We start from the raw sequence: 22,578 nt of genomic DNA on the forward strand, positions 1-22,578 counted from the left end.
CTATTATTACAGACTATTATGACACCATCCCCCAATATTGTCAATTCATATGCTATAGAATAGAAGTGTATTTTAAGCTTAGATTTTATCAGGAGACCAGAACAGACCAGGAAACCCCAGAGCATTCGTTACAGTTCTTTATTAGGGAAGCGTACAGGGCTTGCGGGAGACGTGATGTCTGTCAGACGTCAGCAGCGGAGCCGGGAAGATAGCTTCGGATCAAGTAGCCAATCGGAGTGCGGAAGTCAAGCAGGTCAAGTTTACTGGGGCTGGAGAGAAGTTCGTAGCGTGGGACGGAAGCAGGTCGGGTCGGAGGCAGGCAGAAACAGATAAACAGAGTTCTAGGCGAAACAGGTAATCAGGAGAGTCACACAGAGTTACAATCGTATCCTCTGACGAAGAGGTCTGGGAGCAGCGCGCTAAAGAAGGAAGCATTAGCCAATCAGAAGGCGATTGCTCCAGGTGACCAGAGTTAGCAATCATGACAGATTTAAACATTTCCACTGAGGTTGCAGATCAAATCTCAGGGGAAGAGCATTCCACAGCACCGGGGCCCGAATGGAGAACGCTCTCGAACCTGCGATCTCTTCTTGGCTCTTGGGACCATTAGTAGACCAGCATTTTCAGAGCGGAGGCCCTGGACCGAAACTTAGGAGGAAAATACAGTATATCTGAAAGATATGAGGGAACAAGTCCATGCATGATTTTGTATACTACCAGCAGAACCTTACAATCACATCTTAAGCTAACAAGGAGTCTATGTAGGTTAGCTAAAATCGGGGTAATGTGGTCAAACTTTCTTGTCTTAGTTAAAAGCCTCGCTGCAACATTTTGTACTAGCTGAAGTCTATTGATTTTGGACTTCGGGAGACTGGAGAGTTGTGCATTACAGTAATTAAGACGGGAGGAAAAAAAAATGCATGAATTATAATCCCCGCGTCCGACTGAGACAGGGCGAATTTTAGCAGGTCCCAACTCTGCAATATGGTATTTTGGTTTTGTTTTGCTATTTTGTATTTACTGCTACATATTTGTATGTACTGCAAATACTGATTTTCTTTCACTATCACCGTAACTGATTTCCATACCTGTCAACCTGTACGGTTTGGCTGTACAAAGTACGTTTACTATGCATTTTAAGACGCGTACAACGTACAAGAATATCTGTACAGAAAAACGCAAATTTGTCAATTATGGGGTACCATCCAGTATACACCAACTATCGCGAAACAGCAAATCAATCAAGTCAAAGGAGTTCGCCGCTTTCTCTACCGTTTTTTTCCGTTGCAAACAAAGCGAGCGGTTTGATGCTACAGTGCGCATGCGTCTGCAGCCTCGGATTTCATGTGGTAGTTATGTAGTGAAAGGAAGTCCGTCTCTTTTCAGAGAACCGTCTTTTTTGGCTCAACTCACTAAAAAGAGCCGCTTCACAAACGGCTCACTTGCTCTGATGCATTATATTACGAATTATTATGTTGTATAAAGAAGTTAAGAAAAAAAAGGAAGTATAAAAGGAGAAAATGAAAAAGGACAGGTTTGTGGTTATCCCTTTAATCAATATATTACCAACAATAATTTAATGCAGAAAAATAATTAATAATTTGAATAAGAAAATGTACTATTCTACCTAATTACATTTGCATGTATTTTTTCCCCTGCGACTGGCTGGCAACCACTTCAGGGTGTCCCCTACCTATTGCCCGAAGATAGCTGGGATGGGCTCCAGCACCCCCGCGACCCTATTGAGGATAAGCAGTGCAGATAATAGATGGATGTATGTATTTTTTTCCTTCTACGCTGAACATCCAAGCTACTTAATTTTTTATCCTTTTTTATTATAAACCTCATTCATGTCGAGCAACTGGTATCTCACAACAAAATGTTAATTAACAATATATATCTTATCATAAAACACATGTACAATATAACATGTTAAACTACATAAATAAACACGTTTGAAAAAAAATACAGTGGAACTTCGGTTCTCGGCCATAATCCGTTCCAGAACCCTGTTCGAAAACCGATTTGGTCGATCACCGAAAATCGTTTTTCCCATTAAAAGTAATGTAAAATCGTTTAATCCGTTCCGAAACCCTGGATGTTTACAATGAACGTAAACATGAAGCTAACCCAGGCTAATCGTACGTTCGCGTTAGCGTAATCTTCTGTACGAAAGATTACGCTAACATAAACGTGTAAAAATTAAAAAAAAGGATTATGAATAGGATTTCTTACCTTTGTGGTGGACGGTGGGGAGAGAAAAATCATCAAAAGTTTTTCAACCTCTTCCAAAACTTGCGGCAGTTGCTTGCTTATAGCGCTAACTTCCTTGGCCGCATCACTCGATTTCACAGCCTCCTTATTCTTTACTATCGTACTGATAGTAGATTGAGCCATGCTGTATTCACTAGCAAGATCGGAAATTCGTACACCTCTTTCATATTTAGCTATTATGTCTTTCTTAAAGGCAATAGTTGGACGAACAGCGTTCGAACTCCGATTTTTTGACCGAACAGCGAAGCTAGAATTTCTCGGAATTTTTGGTCGAACACCGATTCGTCCGAACTGAGAGGCGTCCGAAAACCGAGGTTCCACTGTATGGTGTAAGATTATTTTGTAAGGGAAAATGCAACATTTTGTAAGGGCGTGAAGCCGTGGAAGTTGACAGGTACGGATTTCAAGGTTGAGAAACTGTCGTTGGCAGTAAACCGTACCACCTTTTTTACTTGTTACTTTAAGTATAATTTAGTGTCTGTACTTTGTCTTAAGGAAGGATTAGCAGTTTGTGCCTACTTACCAGTGCGGTATTTGTTTGTTTTTTCACACCATCATGACTTCCATTCGAGCACATTTACTACCACTACCCTCGGCGCGCAAAGAACGGCTTTGAACTTTGAAGCAAACGGCAGGTGAGGTTAAAAAGCAATGGAGGACTTTGTTTGTTTTGGGGCCGGTTGCTAGTGCGCCTCGGCGTCTTTAAGGCTTTAGGGAGAGGTTGGCTGGAGGTTTCTGCGGGGAGAAGCGGGGAGTCAGACAGGCGACAAGCATTGCCGACTTGGCCCTGGGGCAGAGACTGGGAGTGCGATGGGGAACCAATGAGAGGCCGACATCTTCTCCTTCTCGCCTGCCGGGCTTGCCTCTGCTCGGCGCGCCCTGTAATTAGGAGCTCCACTGTGGGCTGAGTGCCGCCACCGTGGACAACTTGGAAAACGCCAGCTCCACACTCCTGTCTCTTTTGTCTTATAGTGTTTCTCACCACTTGCTGGAAGGAGGAGGTTTTCGAGAATGAACGGGCAGCCATCACCTGCGTTCGAGGACAAGAAACCGAACCTCCGCGGGTCTCCGGGCTTGGCGGAGACTTCGCCCGGCGACCTGGGCTACTACGGCGGCCACGCTTCTCTCCATGGTTCGCAGGACTTTTACCTGGCGCAGCCGTCTTATTCGAGCCAACACATGAGCCCCTATGCGTACCCCCATTACAACCTGAACGGCATGGTGCCTGGCGGTACCTTCCCTTGCGGGAAAAGCGAATATTCGTACCCGCACTCGGCGGGGGGCTTCAGCAGAGAGGCGCAGTCAACACTAGTAGACAGTGGTGAGTGAACTCAACTCTCTCTTAATATATATTTTGTTTTTTGTTGTATTAAAAAAACAACCATTAATACGTTTTACACTAATAATGAAACTGGAGGTTCCAGTTAGCGTTCAATGTGTAGTGCGTGGTAAGAAGTGTCCTTTAAAAAGTTTAAAACAGAATAGCATGTGTTAACCAGGGTTGGGTAGGGTTACTTTAACTGGATTACTTTCAATTACTTTTGGATTACTCCAATACCAAATATGTTAATAAAAGACAAAAGAAACTTAATATGAATAAAATTACTAAATTTGTGCAGGCTTGGGGAATAACGGATACATGGAACGGCAAAAAATGATGTTGGCAATCTGTTTGGATTTGTTTTCATTTTGTTTCCGTCGCATTTTATGTTAGTTGTGCCGGAGATCAAAGAGATCAAAGCCAGGAGAGAAAGCTTACCACATGTTGTGAGTCATAATTGTATTCATATTTAGTTTATTTTGTCTTTTATTAGCATATTTGGTGTTGGAGTAATCCAAAAGTAATAGAAAGTAACCCTACCCAGCCCTGGTGTTAAGAATGCCCAACTGAGTTGAAAGAGCACTCTCTGCTTTTATCTTACTTTTAGCAAAGCTGCTCGGGCCGCAGGACACATTATGTTGGAGGAAAGTAAAGTGAGACCTTAAGCTCGTCACCAAAGATTTTTGTTAGTGTGGCATGAAAATAGCATGCCTGTCAACCTTCACGGCTCCATGCCCTTACAAATTCGTATTTTCCCTTACAAAATACAAAATAATCTTACACCATATTTTCTTTGTATGTAGTTTAACATGCTATATTGTACATGTGTTTCGTTATATCATAATTATATATTGTTAATTAATATTTTGTTTTGAGATCCTGAGTTGCTCGACATGAATGATGTTCATTATAAAAAATAGTTCAAAATTTAAGTAGCTTGGACGTTCACTGTAGAAGGAAAAAATACATGCAAATATAATTAAGTAGAATAATACATTTTCTTATTCAAATTATGAATTCATTTTCTGCATTAAATTATTGTTGGTAATCAACTGATTAAAGGGATAACCACAAACCTTCTTTTCTCATTTTCTCATTTTGTACTTCCTTTTTTCCTAACTTCTTTATACAACATAATAATTCGTAATATAATGCATCAAAGCAAGTGAGCAGTTTGAGAACCGGCTCTCTTCAATGAGTTAAGCCGAAAAAGCCGGTTCTCTAAAAAGAGAGGGACTTCCTTTCACTACATCAAACCGCTCGCTTCGTTTGCAAGGAAAAAAAACGATACCGAGATAGAGGCTTCCGCGGCGAACTCCTTTGACTTGATTGATTTGCCGTTTTGTGATAGTCGGTGTATACCGGATGGTACCCATAATTGACAAATTTGCGTTTTTCCGTACAGATTTTCTCATACGTCGTACGCGTCTTAAAATGCATAATAAACATACTTTGTACGGCAAAACCGTACAGGTTGACAGGTATGAAATAGTGAAAGTAAGAAAAGGCCTGTTTGAATTTTATGTATGTATAAAATTAAGATCACTTAACCACGAGGGTCATAGGGGCACCATTTCCTGTGGTGTGTCTTGGGTAAGTACAGCCTATCCCTCTCCAGGCCAACAAATGTTTCCACCCAGTCTCAAACCCGGGACCTTTGACATGTTAGGTGAATGTGCTAACCACTGCACTACGGAAACACATGAAATCCTCATTCACCACAAAAAAAATTTACGCTAACAACAAAACTGGAGTCTCCAGAAAAAGTTGAAATTAGAATATTTTCCCTTTTATAGCTGTTGTGTGTAACTTCAAAATTATCCTACTAGCTGATGTCACCTTCTGGCTAAAATCCTCATTGCAGCTTCTTTTGTTGCACATGCAAGTTTGGGAAGATCATAGACATGCTCGAATAAAGTCTTCCTTTCTCATATTTGTGGCGGTTGGCATCTTTTTTTTGGTTTCACCATTTTCATCCTACATTAAAGAAAACCTTGACTACGCATGTGATAACAGTCTGTCCTTCTTAAAACCCCCACCCCCTTCCCTTCAGCATAACGCGCTTTGTGGCCGGAACACCTATGATAAAAGTCAGAATGGGTTGAATTTTAATTTAAAGAGGGTCATTTGATAGTTTGCTAAGTTTTTTAAGCTAGGACCTTATCTTTGCCTTTAGCTAGGACCTTATCATTGCTTTTGAATGATCTTTGATTTTTGCAACTCGGAGATGGCATAGGAGCTTGCTCTGTCCACTCCACGCAACGGCCCGGTATTGCAGTACCTCCGGGAACGGTGCATTCGCAATGATCGCGGCAAGGCTTGAGGGCTAGGACCTTAGCTTGGCCTTTTGGCTGAGAGTAAGTGTCCCGGCTCCTAGGCTTTGTAGCGTATTATGAACTGACCGATAACGGATAATGGATAATGATTTATGAACAAGCTAAATAACCCTTAAAACCCCACCCCTCACTGTTGATTTCCCAGTTTAGATTTATTTACAACTGATGCCAATGTGATGATGGGAAATTGTTACATATTAAATATGACAATATCTAATGAATAAGAAGGAAGGTGGATATCATCAATTTCAGAAAATGTAGCATTTTGCTTTCAACCCATCAGGGTCTGTGTGGTTTGGTTTAAATTGCTTTAATGTTAAACTTTGGTTATTTTCTGGTTGATAATCGCAAACAAAAAACACGTTGGAATTTGTGATATCTACCCATCCATCCGTCAATTATCTGCACCGCTTATCCTCAGTAGGGCCGCTGGGGTGCTGGAGCCCATCCCAGCTATCTTCGGGTAGTGGAACTGGTTGCCAGCCAGTCGCAGGGCACACATAGACAACTCACTCACTCATTCAGACCTAGGGACAATTTGGACCGGCCAATTAACCTGACATGCATGTTTTTGGAATGTGGGAGGAAACCGGATTGCTTGAAGAAACCCACGCAAGCATGGGGAAAAGATGCAAACACAGGAAGGTTCGATCTCATGACCTCAGAACTGTGCCGCACACGCTGCGGTGCTGCCCTTGAGATATCTAACCATGTTTGATAAAGTAAACAAACAATTAAAGCTAAAGGAGAAAAAAAATACAAATTGGTTTATAATCAAGCCAATCCTTTGCTTTGATCAAATTCTTTTGACTTTATGGGTTGCTTTATAATATTTACACTTGTATGGAAAAGTTGGACACCCTTAATATTTTTCAAGATTTTCCCTTATAAATAATTGGTTGTTCAGAGAAGCAATTTAATTAAAAAAACTATACAGAAAAAAAGCAACTTCGGTTATAATTGAGCACAATGCACTGCTTTTATTAATTTGTTTTGCCTTTCGGGGTTTCTATATTATATTTACAGTTGTATGGAAATGTTTAGGTACCCATGATAAAATACAAGAGTTGTCTTTATAAATCATTGGTTGTTCAGATGACCAATTTCGGTTAAATATATCATATAGCAGACAGACACAGGCATATTAGAGAAAGTTTACACTCATTCCGTCATGTCTACATTAATTAAGTCAAAGGATCCTAGATTTATAGTGTACAATAATCATTTAAACAAAATAATTAAACAACGGTAGCCAGGTTTATACATTTGGGAACCCCAAAAGAAAAAAGGTTTAAGTAGACTCAGTCAACCCCTGACAAAATCCTTTTACTAGATAATCACAATGACCCAGCACTGGTGAGCTATTTTCTAAACAGGTCTGTTAATCTTTAATTCTCTTGCTGCTGCTCAGTTTTCATATTCCTTAGCATATCTGATGGCAGTCAGTTTAAATTGTGCTTTATAAGCATTTATTTCAGCCATTTTCAGCATTACTAAAATAACATGTTCTACATATCGCACATGCCCATTCTATATACCAGTACACGCCTACACGTCACTTCACTTAAACCTTTAGCGGTCTCATGGCTTCCTCAATTACATCTGCCCTTCAACACACATAGGACACACTGCACGAAATAGCGCGCGGCACAATTTAAAAACAATCTAAGACTTCAATGTGCGTCCTATTGTCTCCAACTCCAATTAAGTCAGGTTTGTCGGATTCCGAGCATTAACGTTCCGCTTTTAATCAGACCACAGATTTTCAACATGTTTCAGGTCTGGGGACTGAGATGGTCATTCCAGAATGTTATAGTTGTTCTTTTGCATTAATGCCTTAGTAGAATTTTAGCAGATTTAGGTTTCTTTTCTTTTTGAAGTATCCATCCACAGCGCGTTTCAATTTTGTTACTGATTCTTGAATATTGATCGTAAGTATCAGCTGATACTAACTGGAATCCATGCGGCCTTCAACTTGAAAAAGATGGCCAGTATCTGATTTTCCATACAGCCCGACAGTATTATGGAACCAACACCAAATCTCCCTCTAGGTAGCAGGCGTTTGTCTTGGAATGCTGTTTTCTTATTCCAACATGCATACCGTAGCTTGTTATGTCCAAGATACTTAATTTTTGTTTCATCAGTCTGCCTGGGGTATGCTAAAGCACGTTTGTAGAAACCAGCTTCCTTCAAGAATAAGTGCTGTAGACATTCAACATAACAAGGGGTGGTCTGCATGCCGAAGAACACAGAATTCTAGGAGAAACATTCGCTACCCACAGTAAAATGTGGTGGTTGTTACATCATACTATGGGGCTTTGTGGCCACTGCAGGCACGTTAAAGTCAATTTTTAAAGGGAAATCTTGAAAATGATCAGGGGTGCTCAAACTTCACACGACTGTGTAATAAATTACACCATTTTGGGATGAAAACATGTTTTACCAGATTTTTAGAAGTTGCTTCAAACTAAATACCGTTATTGGTGTGGGAACAGGGGTCATTTTAAAACACTTCTTTTGACAAATTAACCCAACCAGAACATTGATCCACTCTTGACCCAAGTATGGTGGTTTATTGACCTAATAGTTGATAAAATATAGACTTGAGTCATTTTACATGCAGTCTCTCTGAAATAATGACATGCTTTGATAAATACCTATGAATCTTTTGAATATGGACTCTTTTTTTAGAATCTATGTTAATATGTGTTTTATTCCTAGAACTACATTAAACAGTATCTCTCGTTCATCACGGGGGTTACGTTACTAAAAGAACCTGTGAATGTTGAAAGAAGAAACCTTTTTTTTACATTATACATGTTGGGCCGGGTGGGTCAGTAGATCCCTTAACCAATCGGGTTGCAGAGGCTAGTACAGCCTGGTGGCACTATACCGAAACAACAGAACAAACCTTTTTTGCAGGCTCAAGCATTTGTCTAACAAATAGCATTACTGTATGAACGTGTTTTATTAATTTATATTTACTGTACTGTAAATAATGATAAGCTGGGAGACTGTTTAGCCAATCCTAATGCAGAACAAAATGCATGACGTGGATCCCTGAAGTAGCAAAACAGTGTAAACCACATTATAGGGAAGGGTTAAAGTAATCATCAATATACTATACATTCGGCACATTGAGGTATCATTTGTAAACAAAAACACGTTTCAATATAACTGCATTTGTAATTAATTTTAAAGAAAAGTTTTTCTTGTAATCACCTGGTAGTTTTGTGTAATCTGCGCAATAAATCGAGTTTTAAATAAGTACCTTAATTAGGGATTAATCTGAAATAAATAAAACATGAAGTAATTGCGCAGGTGATATATTTTATCTCATTGCATAAATTATATGACAGGAGCATCGGGGCCCTGCTTTGACACCCATAAAAATAATTCTGAACATTTTTCATTTTATTTTAATTGGGAATTCGTATGAAATCAATACAACATACGGTTATTACACAGTTATATATGGCAGGTGTGAGCCTTATACATTTGGCCTTATCTTTTACATCTGTCATATTAGATACATCATTTTTTACATACTGTAAATTTATCTACTTCAATTGGGTCAGGTATTGCATATACTGTATGTTATACCTTACATACAGTACATGGGGCAAAAGATGAACATACTGTAACAATACAGCACCCCTACATCATAAGGATTTTTTTACTATTGTGTAGTTTGCAGCTATTGTTTTTTTTTTATTCATTTATTACTGTAAATCAATCTATATCATTATAACAGAAGTACAAATCCCAGTGAGCTCATATAGAAAATAGAATGTAAAAAGCACAACAAGGATTTTGCCATTAACCCTTGTTTTAAGCATTTAGTACCGACAGTCACTAACTACAAGTGAGTGTCCTGTCCAGGTATCAACACACTAAATTTAACTGATCCGGCCTGTGTGAGAGTTGAGTTCACTCACCACTGTCTAAATGTAGGCCTTTTTTACAGAACAGATTGCTCAAACCCAAGTTTCTGTCACCGCCTGCAATTGTACCAATGATCAACATCAGCCATTAGGCCTGTTGGGTGATGAAAAAACAAACTCAGGACAAGCATACATGCAAGGTGCCCTTACTTGAAGAAATTGAAAGACATTGCAGTCAAAGATCCCTACAATTGCAGTGACAATGTGGAAGGCTACATTCCATACCCTGATATTGTATTCAAGGAGTTGGGAATCATGGCTTGCGAGCCATATATGGCTCTTTTTATGAGTACATATGGCTCTGAGAGTGTTAGCGCATGTGCAGCACTGTTCTGAGGTCATGAGATCGAACCTTCCTGTGTTGAGTTTGCATGTTCTCTCTGTGCTTGCACTCCGGTTTCCTCTCACATTCCTGCGACTGGCTGGCAACCAGTTCGGGGTGTCCCCTGCCCACTGCTCGAAGATAGCTGGGATGGGCTCCAGCACCCCCGCGACCCTACTGAGGATAACCGGTGCAGGTAATGGATGGATGGATATATATCTCAACTTCAGGGAGGAACCATTTGAACGCTACTCATAACGCAATGTTTACTGATCAAAACGGTAAAACTTAAAGTTTGGTGGTGTTGGCATGTAAAAATAGCCCATCTCTGCCTAGCGGCTACCACAGATGTGGGATTATGTAGCCCAAAAGATGGCGGCCTTAAAACCAAGTATAAAAAATGCGTAATTCTAATCACCTTTGGATTGGATCAGGAGTATATCATTATGGTTAATCCTTGACAACCACAAGTTTTATCTTTCCTGCGACGGCCTCTCAGTTTTGCTTCCTTGTTTTACAATGACTTGTGGACAATAAGTAATAAATATTAAAATGACAGTTAGTCCAGCACCAATTTACACCCGAATTAACCATTCCATGTACAGCAGGAGCCTCTTTGTTCAAATTTCGCTTAATTCTCCGCTTGTTTTTGCCTGAAAAAAATGTCAAACAGGGGAACCGTTTGGCTGTGGTAAAATTGTCGCAAATCCAAATACACAAATAAAGTTCGGTAACTCAATTCAATAGGTAATTTATATTTGACTAATTTCAAAGTTTATACAGACATTGTACAAGGTAAAGAGGGTTAAGATATTTGACTGATGGACTAGAACCACAATTTTACATCAGTCTTTCTGGACAGCCAAGGGTGTAGGTTTGATCTTGGCATTGGTATGACATTTTTTTAGGTAATTACATTCATATTGATGAGGACATAGCACATTTTGTATTTGTTGCTGTCTGTTTTATTGCTAAACTTATTTTAAAATATGTGGTTTCACACAAAAGGTGTTACTGAGTCATCAAGTTCTCATGTATCGGTCTGAAAGACATTTATCTATTTTACTATTCAATTTTCGTAAAATATTTGTGCTTTGTTGCGTTTTAAATATATACTATTGGTGTTTTTCTCAAATGCAATAAATGTTGCACTATTATTTCCCCTATTTCAGAATCTCTTTCCTACTAACCAAACAACCAAAAGCTGCAATTTACCAGCCAAAATGTACCATAACTTGATTTGACCTGTGCGCGAAAAGATTTGAAAAGCCGAAACGCTCAATGACATCAAGAGAAAAACACTAAAAGTTCACTCATTTGGGTTTGCAACTAAATTAAAGAAAATAGCTATTTCATCCTTTTTGAAACGAAAACTTACAAACAGATTCAACATTTATCGTCATTGGCACAGCTTTTAACATTGATGCAGTGATATAACAAATCTTGAGTGGAATACTAATTTAAACATTGGTGTTTTCCACATCAGTGTGCCGACAGCTTTATGAGAACTGTAATAAGAAGTGTCCATTGATTCATTGTTTTTTTTTTAATTGTGTTTTTTTTTTCAATATTTACCCTGTGACTGGCTTGTTTCGAAAAATATTTTCTTATTTAAAGCTATCTGGACTAACTTTCAGCTTCTTTCTGACTAATTAGTGTAGTCATGCGCCGATCCCTGCTTTTAACGGTTTACAGTGGTTTGAAAAATTCTTGGTGAAGAACTCCTTTTTGCTTTTTTTTCGAGATGTCTTAGAAGCAGGGTACTGTATAGTTTTCCGATTGGCAACCAGCATCTTTAACTCAAGTAACTTTTATTCGTACAGCTCTTAATCACAGAATCTTCTTGTAGGGCTACACAAGCCCACAGTAACAGGTAATTATGACATCCCCCTGATCTCAAACCTACGCAAGGGCCAGGAATAACTCCAAAAACCCCAGCACGAGGAAAAATGAGAAACCTTGAGAAGGGACCACACAAGGGGTAACCCACTTCCAGGGCAACCAGAGTGCAACGGATGTTGGGTGGGCGATTTGGTATTTTATCACAATTCACAAAACATATTTTGGTTTTAATGATTGGCTCACTCATGACCATTTTCCTACCCTCTTGTACTAAAAGGTATAAAACAGACATATGATGCCAACTATAACATCTGAAAAGGTTTTAATTTGAATAGTTAAAATGTGCAATTTTTTATCAAATGTGCAAGGAGTTTAATGATAATCCCAAAACTGGATGAAAGCACACTGTTTCTACTCAATGCAGTTTAGCACAAACTGCTTTCAGTCTCCCAAAAGAGCTCCTATCATATTCCCCCTACCTTTAGGTGTCACATGTGGGAATTGATGATAATGTTAATCACAATATGATGATGATACATTGGATTAAATATTTTCGTCATATTCTTTTCTCACTTTTCTGCGACCCCTTTCCAAGATGTCTTCATTGTCCTCATGATGAAGTTTTTGAGTTTTTTCTAGCCCTCAGGTAGATTTTAGATCAGGGAATGGTGTAAAGGTAGTCTCTACAATCCTGTGAGACTTCTTGTATTTAAGGGCTACACAAATAAACATGACTTGACTATATGGTTCCATATTTTCTATGAATAATTTTAACTGTCCTGTTTTTTTCTTTTTTTCACACACGGCATAAATAACAGTTTCCCAAGTTCTATAACACCGATAAAGAGAAATATAAGTGATCCTTGCTTCTGCTCATACAGTATATGAACTTCCGGGTCTTGTTAACTGTTGAGTCGCTTCACTAAACTCTATGAGACATAATGCTTTGGTCTCCTTTCCTTTGACTTAATTAATGTAGACATGACGGAATGAGTGTAAAAGTGTAATGGGTGTGTGTGCATGCATGGCAGCCATTTTTTGTACAGAGCTCCTCTGTCACAGCTATATTCAATTATTAGAATAAAGGGGTGTGTCGTTTGAGGTGTCCCTAAAAAAGTTTAAGTTTTAAAAAAAATCTATTAAGTATGTGTTAACAATGCCCAACTGAGTTCAAAGAGCCCATATGCTTTAATAACCACTCTGCCTTTCTGCTTTGATCTTATTTTCATCAGAGCTGTTTGGGGCGGAATACATTAGATAGAATGAATGGGGGTGTGGGGAGAGTGCTGGAGATTGTAGTCATGCTTGTCCTTCTTCAACTACAGTCCAAACGCCAACCCAAACCCCAAGAAACATGAAAAAAGAACAGTTTCTTCATGCCATCAAAGAAATGCACGTACTTGCATGTGAATCATGAATAAGCTGTTAAAGGCTACAATGATGACGCAAGCCAGGAGATAACAGCAGCAAATGAAAAAGTCCTAAATTCTGTCCAGCTCCTTTAAATACAATTTATTTTCCGCACTCAATGGCGCAAACATAGTCTTGTGTGATATATTTTTTCATTTATAAGGCACACTAGACTGTAAGGCACATGGTAAGAGCTAGTGTTGCATAAAAATCAATAAACACATTTAAATTAAAATGATTTATTTCCTAGAACAAAAATTAACATTGTGACATCTGGTTTCACCACTAAAATTAAGATTCGCAACAAACATTAACATGTTAACCATTAAGGGGGCACTCAAATATATATTTTTTGCAGAGGCAGAACTGTTATGCAATATTATTTAACACAATTGTAAACAAGAGAACGTAATTTTGTAAAAAAATCTTACCGTAAACAAAAATCTTCATATAGGTATTCCCATTACGTGTCATACATACGGACAATTATACAGGCAAAACAATTTCTGTGTGCAGTCTTAATTGCTTGTAATTATGCATTTCCAATTTTATCCACTGTATTTCTGCTATGTATATTAGGCACACCGTATTACAAGACACACTTTTAAATTTCTGGCCAATTTGGGGTTTTAGTTGCGCTTTAAAGTCTGGAAAATACAGTACTATAAAAAAAATGCACCAAAAAAAAAAGACCACCAAACTGAAAGAAATGCAACTAAATAGAATGGGCCTCAAAAAATGAATTGACAATCCAAGCATCGTGTTATTTTTAAGATCACAATCTCATTAGTATCAGAGAAAACTTAATATTATGCCACCCACTGCTAAATGTAACTGTGCAAAGGTCCAAGATAGTATTCATTTAAAAGAAACATGGCATTTAAGTTTTTCTATTTTAATAGTCCAAATAATCATTTTCAATGTATACATACGTTCTTGTCTTTTCCAGATGTATTAAAACACATATCCCCAAAAGGTCACTCTCAGTTAATGCCCTTGCCCATGCTCTGACTAGTGGTCTAGAAAATTGATCCTTAATCACAATTATTGCCTAATTTGACTGATTGTTTAACTGTAAACTAACATAACAATGTGGAATTATTATTAAAAAACAAAATTCACATACTTGTCAATGAATCTCTGTGTGAACAACTTGAAGAAACACAAACTTGACAGACTGGTGCACTTTTTTGACATTCCAGCCACGAGTTTGATGGAAATGGCTCCAGGGCACTTTGGCCCTCAGCCACAAAGCACATCAGATGTCACGACATGTCAGTCAGCTTCGGCCTTTGAATCATTCAACAACACCGGCTCCTTATCACGCAACAACTGTTGCCCCCGCCCCAAATGAATCAGTCAATATGTTTGTTGTGTATACAATTAAGTAGACTAATATTGTAAAAATAGGCCTTTAGAATACAGTTACCCCCCAAAAATTCATTAAGCTGGGCTTTAAATCCATCTAAAACAGTTCATTTCTGTACATTATGGGTCCCCAAACTTTTTCATGTGAGGGCCACATAACGTTTCCCTTCTGTGATGGGGGCCAGGGGTCAGTTTGAAACAGAAAAAAGAGGAATGACCGCACGAGTGCCCAGATGTAAAAATGTATTGTTTGCCAGAAAGCCACTATCAAATAACCTTTCCGGATTCTTCACAGAACAAAAGTAAGAAAATAAAGAATAACAATATTAATGAAATAAATAATAACCAAAACACCCTCTCCGGATTCTTCACAGAACAAAAGTCAGAAAATAAATAACACTATTTATGAAATTAAAAAAAAAAAAAAAAAAAAAAAAAAAAGCAAATAGCATTTTGGGTTTTTTACAGAGAAAAAGTCAATAGAACATCAACCTTCTGATGTGCCATTGGTGTTTCTCATAGAATTTACCTGGAGGGAGGACAGCTTCAAGGGATCCGGGGATATGCTTCCCCAAAAGAAAATGTTGTACATTTTCTATTCAAATGCATCCATCTGGTGCAGTCTTACAGCTAAAAGGAAACTCATCAGCATATGTTACCTATACCACTGGTGGTCCAATGGTTAGATTTGGGTCCTCTTACTGCTGTAACCTGGGTTGAAGTCCTATTGCATCCAACAGCAAAGTTTGTGCTGAATAAAAAGTAAGATAAAAAATCAAGGCAGTTAGTTATACATGAATGAGCTGTATACACTATTATATATGGTACGGTATATTTAAAAATATAGTCGTTTTTTTCGATAATACAAGTCATTGACACTCTGGTGGGACCAATTCAACCCTGAAATTCAGATTCAGATTCAGATTCAGATCTACTTTATTGTCATTCTAGTACACGTGTATACAGAACGAAATGTCGATGGATCTGACTCCCACAGTTTCCCTCAGTTATAAATAAAGCTGTATTGTGTTATTTACCATAGTGCCGATAGTGCAAGAAGAGACGCTAACCAGATGTGCAAGATGGGCAGTCAGGTTAACAAGTCAGGTACACAGTACCATTATATTGTAAACAATAACACTGTAAGTAATAACACTGTAAGTAACAATAGTGCAGAGATCAAATGTGCAAGGAGTGGCAAGCTATAAAAAAAACTGCCACTAGTGCAAAAGTCAAATTAGCAGCCGTTTAGATTTAAGTTAACTATATGTTAGATTGACCATTTAACAGTCTAATGGCCAGGGGGACTAGACTATTGCGGAGCCTGGTGGTCCTGCACCGCACACTGCAGTACCTCTTCCCAGAGGCTAGCAGAGTGAATAGTCCATGATGGGGGTGAGAGGGGTCCCCGGTAATGTTCTTAGCATGGGATAAGCAGCGCTTCTGGCCAATGTCCTGAATGGAGGGAAGTGTAGTCCCGATTATTTTCTCCGCTGTCCTCGTTACCCTCCTCACACTACCCCAGTCGGTAGCGCTGCAGCCTCCACACCACACAGAGATACAGCTGGTCAGGATACTCTCTATGGTGCCCCTGTAGAATGTGATGAGGGATGGTGGGGGCAGGTGGGCTCTCCTCATCCTCCGCAGGAAGTACAGGCGCTGCTGTGCCCTCTTAACCAGAGATGCAGTGTTCACGGACCAGGTGAGTTTGTTTGTGATGTGCACCCCTAGGAACTTGATACTGCTGACAACCTCCACAGCCTTGTTGTTGATGCAAAGTGGGGCTTGGTTGGGCTGGTTTTTCCTAAAGTCGACAATGATCTCTTTAGTCTTGTCAACATTCAGGACCAGGCTCCTATGGTTTCGAAAACACTGGCCGTGCATTTTTTTAACAAGTCCAAGATTAGCTGATTTGTTAAATCACTATAAAACCAGTGGTATAGCCTTATAAAAAGGCAGTAAATTATATCTTATTATCACACTATTTTTGGTCACAGTACCAGAGACAAATGTGAGCTTTGTTGTGCTTTTCACATGTTACAATGACAATAAATCCTATTCTATTTTTTTTTATTCCAAGCATGGTCAGTGACTGATTTATTTTCACTGAAACATGTCAAATGCACAGCAAAATTGTCATTCGTCTCTGGCATTATGATTGAAGATAATACCCCATGCCTTTTCACATGAGTTTATTTTTAACTAAAAGTGCACATCAAACAGCTCTATGGTACTGTTGCATGGGTTCAGACCATATGTAGAGGTGGGCCGTATCCAGCCCGAAGGACATGGTTTGTAGACCAATGCTCTATATACATGAAAACAGTGTTTTTTAATTGAAACCTGGCTACACCGAATCACTTAACTATTCTAATGTAGAGTGTAAACGTTTTAGATTGCTTCATTTGCTAATACCCAATATTTTGAAAAGGCGAAACAAGTAATCTAAGCATGATCAAGGCAATGTATTTACAGAAGAAGTCTTCTAGAAACACGAAAATCACCAATAAATCTTCATCTCCTGCGCCAGCTCAAGGGGACACCAAGACCAAAATTATAACTTTTGCGTGCTTGTGGATTTTCTTTGAAACCTTGGAGCCTGAGCAGCCGAGGCTATTTCTGTGCTCTATCTCTGCCTTAGGGAGACCAAGTTCAAGCTGCTTTCATTGTTTGATGCGTGTGGAAAAAACAGGCAGGATTTTTAAATACAACTTTTCTCATAGTAAAATGAACAGTCACTTTAAAGGCGGGGAGTTCGAAGGAGCCTTAAAAGAATTTAAGTGGAATATTTTCTCTTAAGTATTTGTTAACAATGCCCAACAGAGTTTAAGGAACCATAATCATTTTTTTCTGCTCTTATCATACTTTTACAACCCTCTTACAGAATGTGCAACACATTAGTTAGCAGGAAAAGGGGGTACTGGGGAGGGGAGGATGGGGAGTGAGTTTCCTCGTCATAGTAGTTTTTTCTTGGTGTAGTATGAAAATGATAAAAGTAAGACCAATGTAACCGCGGTGTACGTGTCCCACCAAAGATCCACATTCACGCTGGACTGGATGATGAGGTTTTTATTATTACAGTTTCTGCAAATGGATGAGTCAACATTAGTTTTTCTGCTGGCTTTGATCTCTTTGATCTCATTGCAGTTCTCTCTGGTAAGACTAACAACAAAGCATATCAAAGAGCTTTCTTTTCACTTTACAGAAAATACATTTCCTAGTCGTCTTATTTGTCAGATGAATGACCAGTTGGTAGGTGACAATTCTCTGTCCGCAACCTGTTTCAAATACAGTCCAAACACCGACGCAAACCCCCTAAAAGATGAGAAACAAGAGTTAATTTGAGCTAAGAAATGAACGTTCTTGACAAATGAACTGACTGAGTCTTCGATCATGACCGTAAGCCAAAAGATTGCTTCAGAGAGTAACAGAATTTCAAATTCCTTACGGATTGATGTTATCATTGGGCATGACAGCGAGCATATTGTCAGGCATTAAACTGGTCCATGGTACAGAAAAGTTTGGGGACCACTTAAATAAAGTATTTTATCTCCAACTCGCAACAGCACGATACTCTGTCACTGAATGAAGAGAAAGCCATTGTGGGAAGTATTTTCGTTACCCTAAAAGATAAAACTATACGGTTGGTCACACATAAAAATTGTGTTATGATGAGACCCATTGTCTTTTGCTACATTATCTATGTCCTTAGTTGCCTTGTAGTTCGGATTTGGTGCGCTCACTGTTGCTATCTGGGTTCAATCCCCGTTGCCACCATTATTATGTCAGTAAAAAATATTGAGTGATTAATAATTGCAAAAATATTATAATACACTGATATGCATTTTACATTCTTCCCCGTACATAAGGCACACCGGTTTGCAAGGCGCACGGTAAAATTTGTGGTATATTCAAAGTTTTCGGGAGTGCCTTGTAGTGCGGGCAGTACAGTAAATGGGTAATTTTTTTTGATGTGCCCAAGTAACCCTCATAACTCAATTGAGTCGTTTATGACCATTTATCCTTGTTCTCTGACGGACAAGATGGAAGAGGTGGTTTGAAGTAGGGATGTAAGAATAACAGCAATATTGTGATATTGCAATTTTTGCCACAATACACTGGTATCGTCATCCTGTCAAAATATTAAAAGCAAATATCTTTTACGAGGGCAATTCTGTTTTGGTAGATTAGCAACCTCGGCTGGTTAGTTTATTATTGAAGTGTCGTGGTTAGATTCCCACAAAACACACCTGTCAAACTCATGGCCCGCGGGCAAAAAGGGGCCCAAAGCGTCATTTTACGGGGTCCACCTGACAATGCTAAAAGAAGCATGGAAAAATTACATCAACCAATGACTTGCAGTTTTAAATCCCAAAGCATGCCGCCACTCATAGCGCACCCATTGTAACTATATTTGCTGATTACCATTAAGTTACAAGAGAACATAAGGAAACACATCCCGATATAATTTTGATTCAAATAAAAGTCACGTCTGTTTAAGCCAATATGAAAAATTAAAAATAGCAACTGGGTGTCTTTGCAGAAATTTAAAAAAGCTTCAGCTCTTATCTATAATAAAAATGAAATCTGACAGGGAAATTCCCATATTTAAGTAAACGTTTTAGCTATAAAAAAACATACTTTGAATTCACTAAATCAATCATTTACATTGGTGTTTGTATACTGTTTGTTCTGTTTCAAATCTACGTTAGTTTAGCCAAATAAAAAAATGGAGTGGAAATTAATTACGGTAAATTGTGATTTTCCTTTTTTTTTTTTTTTTTTTAATGTACAGTTGATAAAAACTCCAAGAGATTACATTTTGGTTAAGAAAAACGATTGAGGGGAAACAAAACCCCCAATTATGGTTTTACAAGGAAATGTTACATATGTGAATCAGACATTAATTATGAGCCTCCGAAAAGACCCCAAGCCCTTAAGCTAAAACAAACTCTTTAATTAATTAATTAATTTAAATGTCCAACCCCATATATTTTTTTTTCTACCTTGTGCCCCCCGAACTAAAATTTGTTTGAAACCTGTGCCATAAAACAACCATACAAGCAAGTGTTTTAATTATCCAACTTTTAAAGCTTTTAGCCACGCATAGTATTTTGTCCTACAGAGACCATAATACTCTGCGCCACCAATGGGAGCATATGACGGTGACATGTGCATGGCATCACTTTAGCCTATTTATTTGCTTTAGACCTCATATTCAAATCAACAGTAACTAATATGTGTGATCTTCATTTTAACTTAACAAACTTATCACCTCTCACAGTGAAAGAAGAACCAGAGATGGAGGTTCGGATGGTTAATGGGAAGCCAAAGAAAATTAGGAAGCCACGGACAATTTACTCCAGTTACCAGCTGGCAGTCCTGCAGAGAAGATTCCAGTCGGCCCAGTACCTGGCCCTACCAGAGAGGGCTGAACTGGCTGCACAGTTGGGCCTGACACAGACACAGGTGAGGCCCCGGTTGAAGCAGCTGGACTTTTTAAATGAGATGAGATTCGTCACAAGAACCTGTAAAAAAAACATCATCTTGTTTTAAAACTTAACTAACAGTTCCTGGTGTGTCCAATTAAATTCTATGAGTGGTTGTATTTCAAATTCAGTCTAACTCTTTTCTACCAGCAGCTCTTTCTAAAGATCCTGCAGGACATTAATTCCTTGTTTTTCACAGGGGTTGCGTTTCCAAAAAGTCCCATGATAGTCATTTATTTGTTTATCAAATATCTGTAACATTTAATATATACGACTGAAACTAAATAAAAACTATAGGTGTTCAAATAAAAACTCAAGACACAGAATTGCAGTTGAATGAATGATCTTTATTGCCATTATACAATAGTAAAATGAATTTTCAGGTTTTCAGAGTAAGAAAGCGATATAGAGAGCGGCTGCCCAGCTGCACGCTAGCATTAGGGATCCTCGAATTGAATTTAAAAAGTTAAAAGTTCACTGTAAGGTGAAAAAAAAAAGATAGACTAATAGATTGTATACTTTGGTCATTACTGCCTCCTAGCTAGCGTTTCCTACAAGAAGGCCTTGATGTTGCCAACTCAAAATCTGATTGACTAACAATTTCACTGTCAGAGGCCCTCAGATCTGCATGTGAAGACCTCCGGACAGACTTCTGACGTTGACAACAATAATGGCTGGAATTAAGTTTAATTGAACTATCTTTATTGTCATTGATATCAACGTAGTTAACATTGGATGCCACAAGATTAGACATGACACTCCAAGGTAACCATGTAATAAATACATTAAAGAAAAAATAAATAATAGACTCTCAGGTTAAAAAGGCAGAATTTTGAAAGTTGTGCTTTGAAACTGGCCCATGTTATAATAATAGTGCAATATTCGTGATTGAAAAACAACACTAGAGTGGGTTGGGGGGCAATTGTTTTATTTATTTAAGAAAAACTATTAAGACGGGTTTGGCACAGCTCATCAGTATAAAGCCTCTCGGAATGATTTCAGTCTGATAAATCACCAGAAAATGGCTCCAAAACATTTTTCTTTCTAAAAAAGGTGACTAAGTCCCTTTTTAATAGTTGGGAGAGAGGGATGACGTTACGTGCATGTCCAAGATTACCATGGTGACCAAAATTGTGTTGTCATGTCACCGGAAACATCGGGCGCTGAAAGGTTTTTGCAAATTTCATGCATCATTCATGCATAAGTTCAGTGTTCTTGCAATAAATGTTTGTTTTGCAAGAAAAGTTGCCTTGTTTTTAAAGAAAGCAGCGTTTAGATACTGGAGGTATCACAATTGCAAAAAAGAAAGAACCGAAGTTCTGCTTGAAATACATCCTTATACAAAGATCCATTTTCCTCACTTTTCTTGTAAAGAGTATTTTCAAGGAACTTAATGAGTTAAATTATGATTATTTTTTTTTCTCCCCATTTCAGGTCAAAATTTGGTTCCAAAACCGTCGCTCCAAATTCAAGAAGCTTTACAAGAACGGCGAGTTTCCACTGGGCGACATTGCGCTGGAGCACAGCCCGGAGGCAAGTGACTCAATGGCTTGCAACTCTCCTCCATCGCCAACTGCTTGGGAAAACAACAACAACAGCACCAGTAACAACAACAACAACACAAGTAGCAGCGACACAAACAGTAGCGGCAACCTTAAGAATAATACAATACTGGACCCAACAACCAGCAGGGATCAGGAATCCTACCGGCCCTCGGGGGAGTCCTCCTCTGCGGTTTACATGGAGGAGTACACGCACCAGAATTGGTATCAGCAGCAGAACGCACATCTGGCTTTGCCAGGGGCGGCCTCTAACCACCACCCACCATCTTCGGCACCATCAGCTCCTATCGGAGCCGTTTACTGAATTGGAGATATTGAATAGACCCGTTAAAAGTAATACGGGAGGAACATTTGCAGATACAAAAAGAAACTTACCAGATCTTCCCTTCTCAATAGACCTTATTAAAATGGAAGCACAGTTTTGGCATACTGCCTGTCCTGTTTGTGAAATGTAGTTGTATTAGTTTTGACGTATGACTGTGGCTTCTGTCCTCCAACATATTTACTGTTCTTTGTAAAACAGGTTGACCAAAAATCTGCACGCTTCTCATTTTTTCCAATTTGCCCCCGGCATCATTCTGGCAGAAATGAGATTATTTTTCATGTGACAACTTTGTTTTTTGGCAGTACACATAGGAACCCTGTGCCTTATGTCGGTCTTCTGATAACTGGTGATGAAATTCAGTGCTGGCAGCTGGGCAGAAAACACT

General features: G+C 38.7%; 1 protein-coding gene and 1 pseudogene across 2 annotated transcripts; both read left to right on the forward strand.

Annotated features, from left to right (window-relative positions):
* Positions 1 to 238: 238 nt before the first annotated feature.
* LOC148375095 (homeobox protein Dlx3b-like) lies at positions 239 to 22,361 on the forward strand. 2 transcript variants are annotated; one of them, XM_088356098.1, is made up of 4 exons: positions 239 to 354; positions 3,247 to 3,595; positions 20,102 to 20,286; positions 21,741 to 22,361. In XM_088356098.1, the coding sequence occupies exons 2-4, from the start codon at positions 3,286 to 3,288 to the stop codon at positions 22,170 to 22,172; spliced, it is 927 nt and encodes a 308-aa protein (XP_088212224.1). In that variant the 5' UTR covers positions 239 to 354; positions 3,247 to 3,285; the 3' UTR covers positions 22,173 to 22,361. The 2 variants fall into 2 exon arrangements, with proteins under 2 accessions (XP_088212224.1, XP_088212216.1); XM_088356090.1 differs by lacking the exon at positions 239 to 354 and adding an exon at positions 2,727 to 2,909.
* Positions 5,753 to 5,898, forward strand: LOC148375096 (U2 spliceosomal RNA; annotated as a pseudogene).
* Positions 22,362 to 22,578: the final 217 nt, after the last annotated feature.

This window comes from Urocampus carinirostris, chromosome 1 (assembly GCF_059441175.1).
Source record: "Urocampus carinirostris isolate Australia breed hairy pipefish chromosome 1, RoL_Ucar_1.0, whole genome shotgun sequence".
Lineage (NCBI taxonomy): Eukaryota > Metazoa > Chordata > Actinopteri > Syngnathiformes > Syngnathidae > Urocampus > Urocampus carinirostris.

Bases quoted from the DNA above. Each gene is read 5' to 3' on its own strand.
- LOC148375095 (XM_088356098.1), top strand. From the start codon at position 3,286: ATGAACGGGCAGCCATCACCTGCGTTCGAGGACAAGAAACCGAACCTC. The intron at 3,596-20,101 runs GTGAGTGAACTC...CACCTCTCACAG, and splicing joins GTCAACACTAGTAGACAGTG to TGAAAGAAGAACCAGAGATG. The intron at 20,287-21,740 runs GTGAGGCCCCGG...TCCCCATTTCAG, and splicing joins TGGGCCTGACACAGACACAG to GTCAAAATTTGGTTCCAAAA.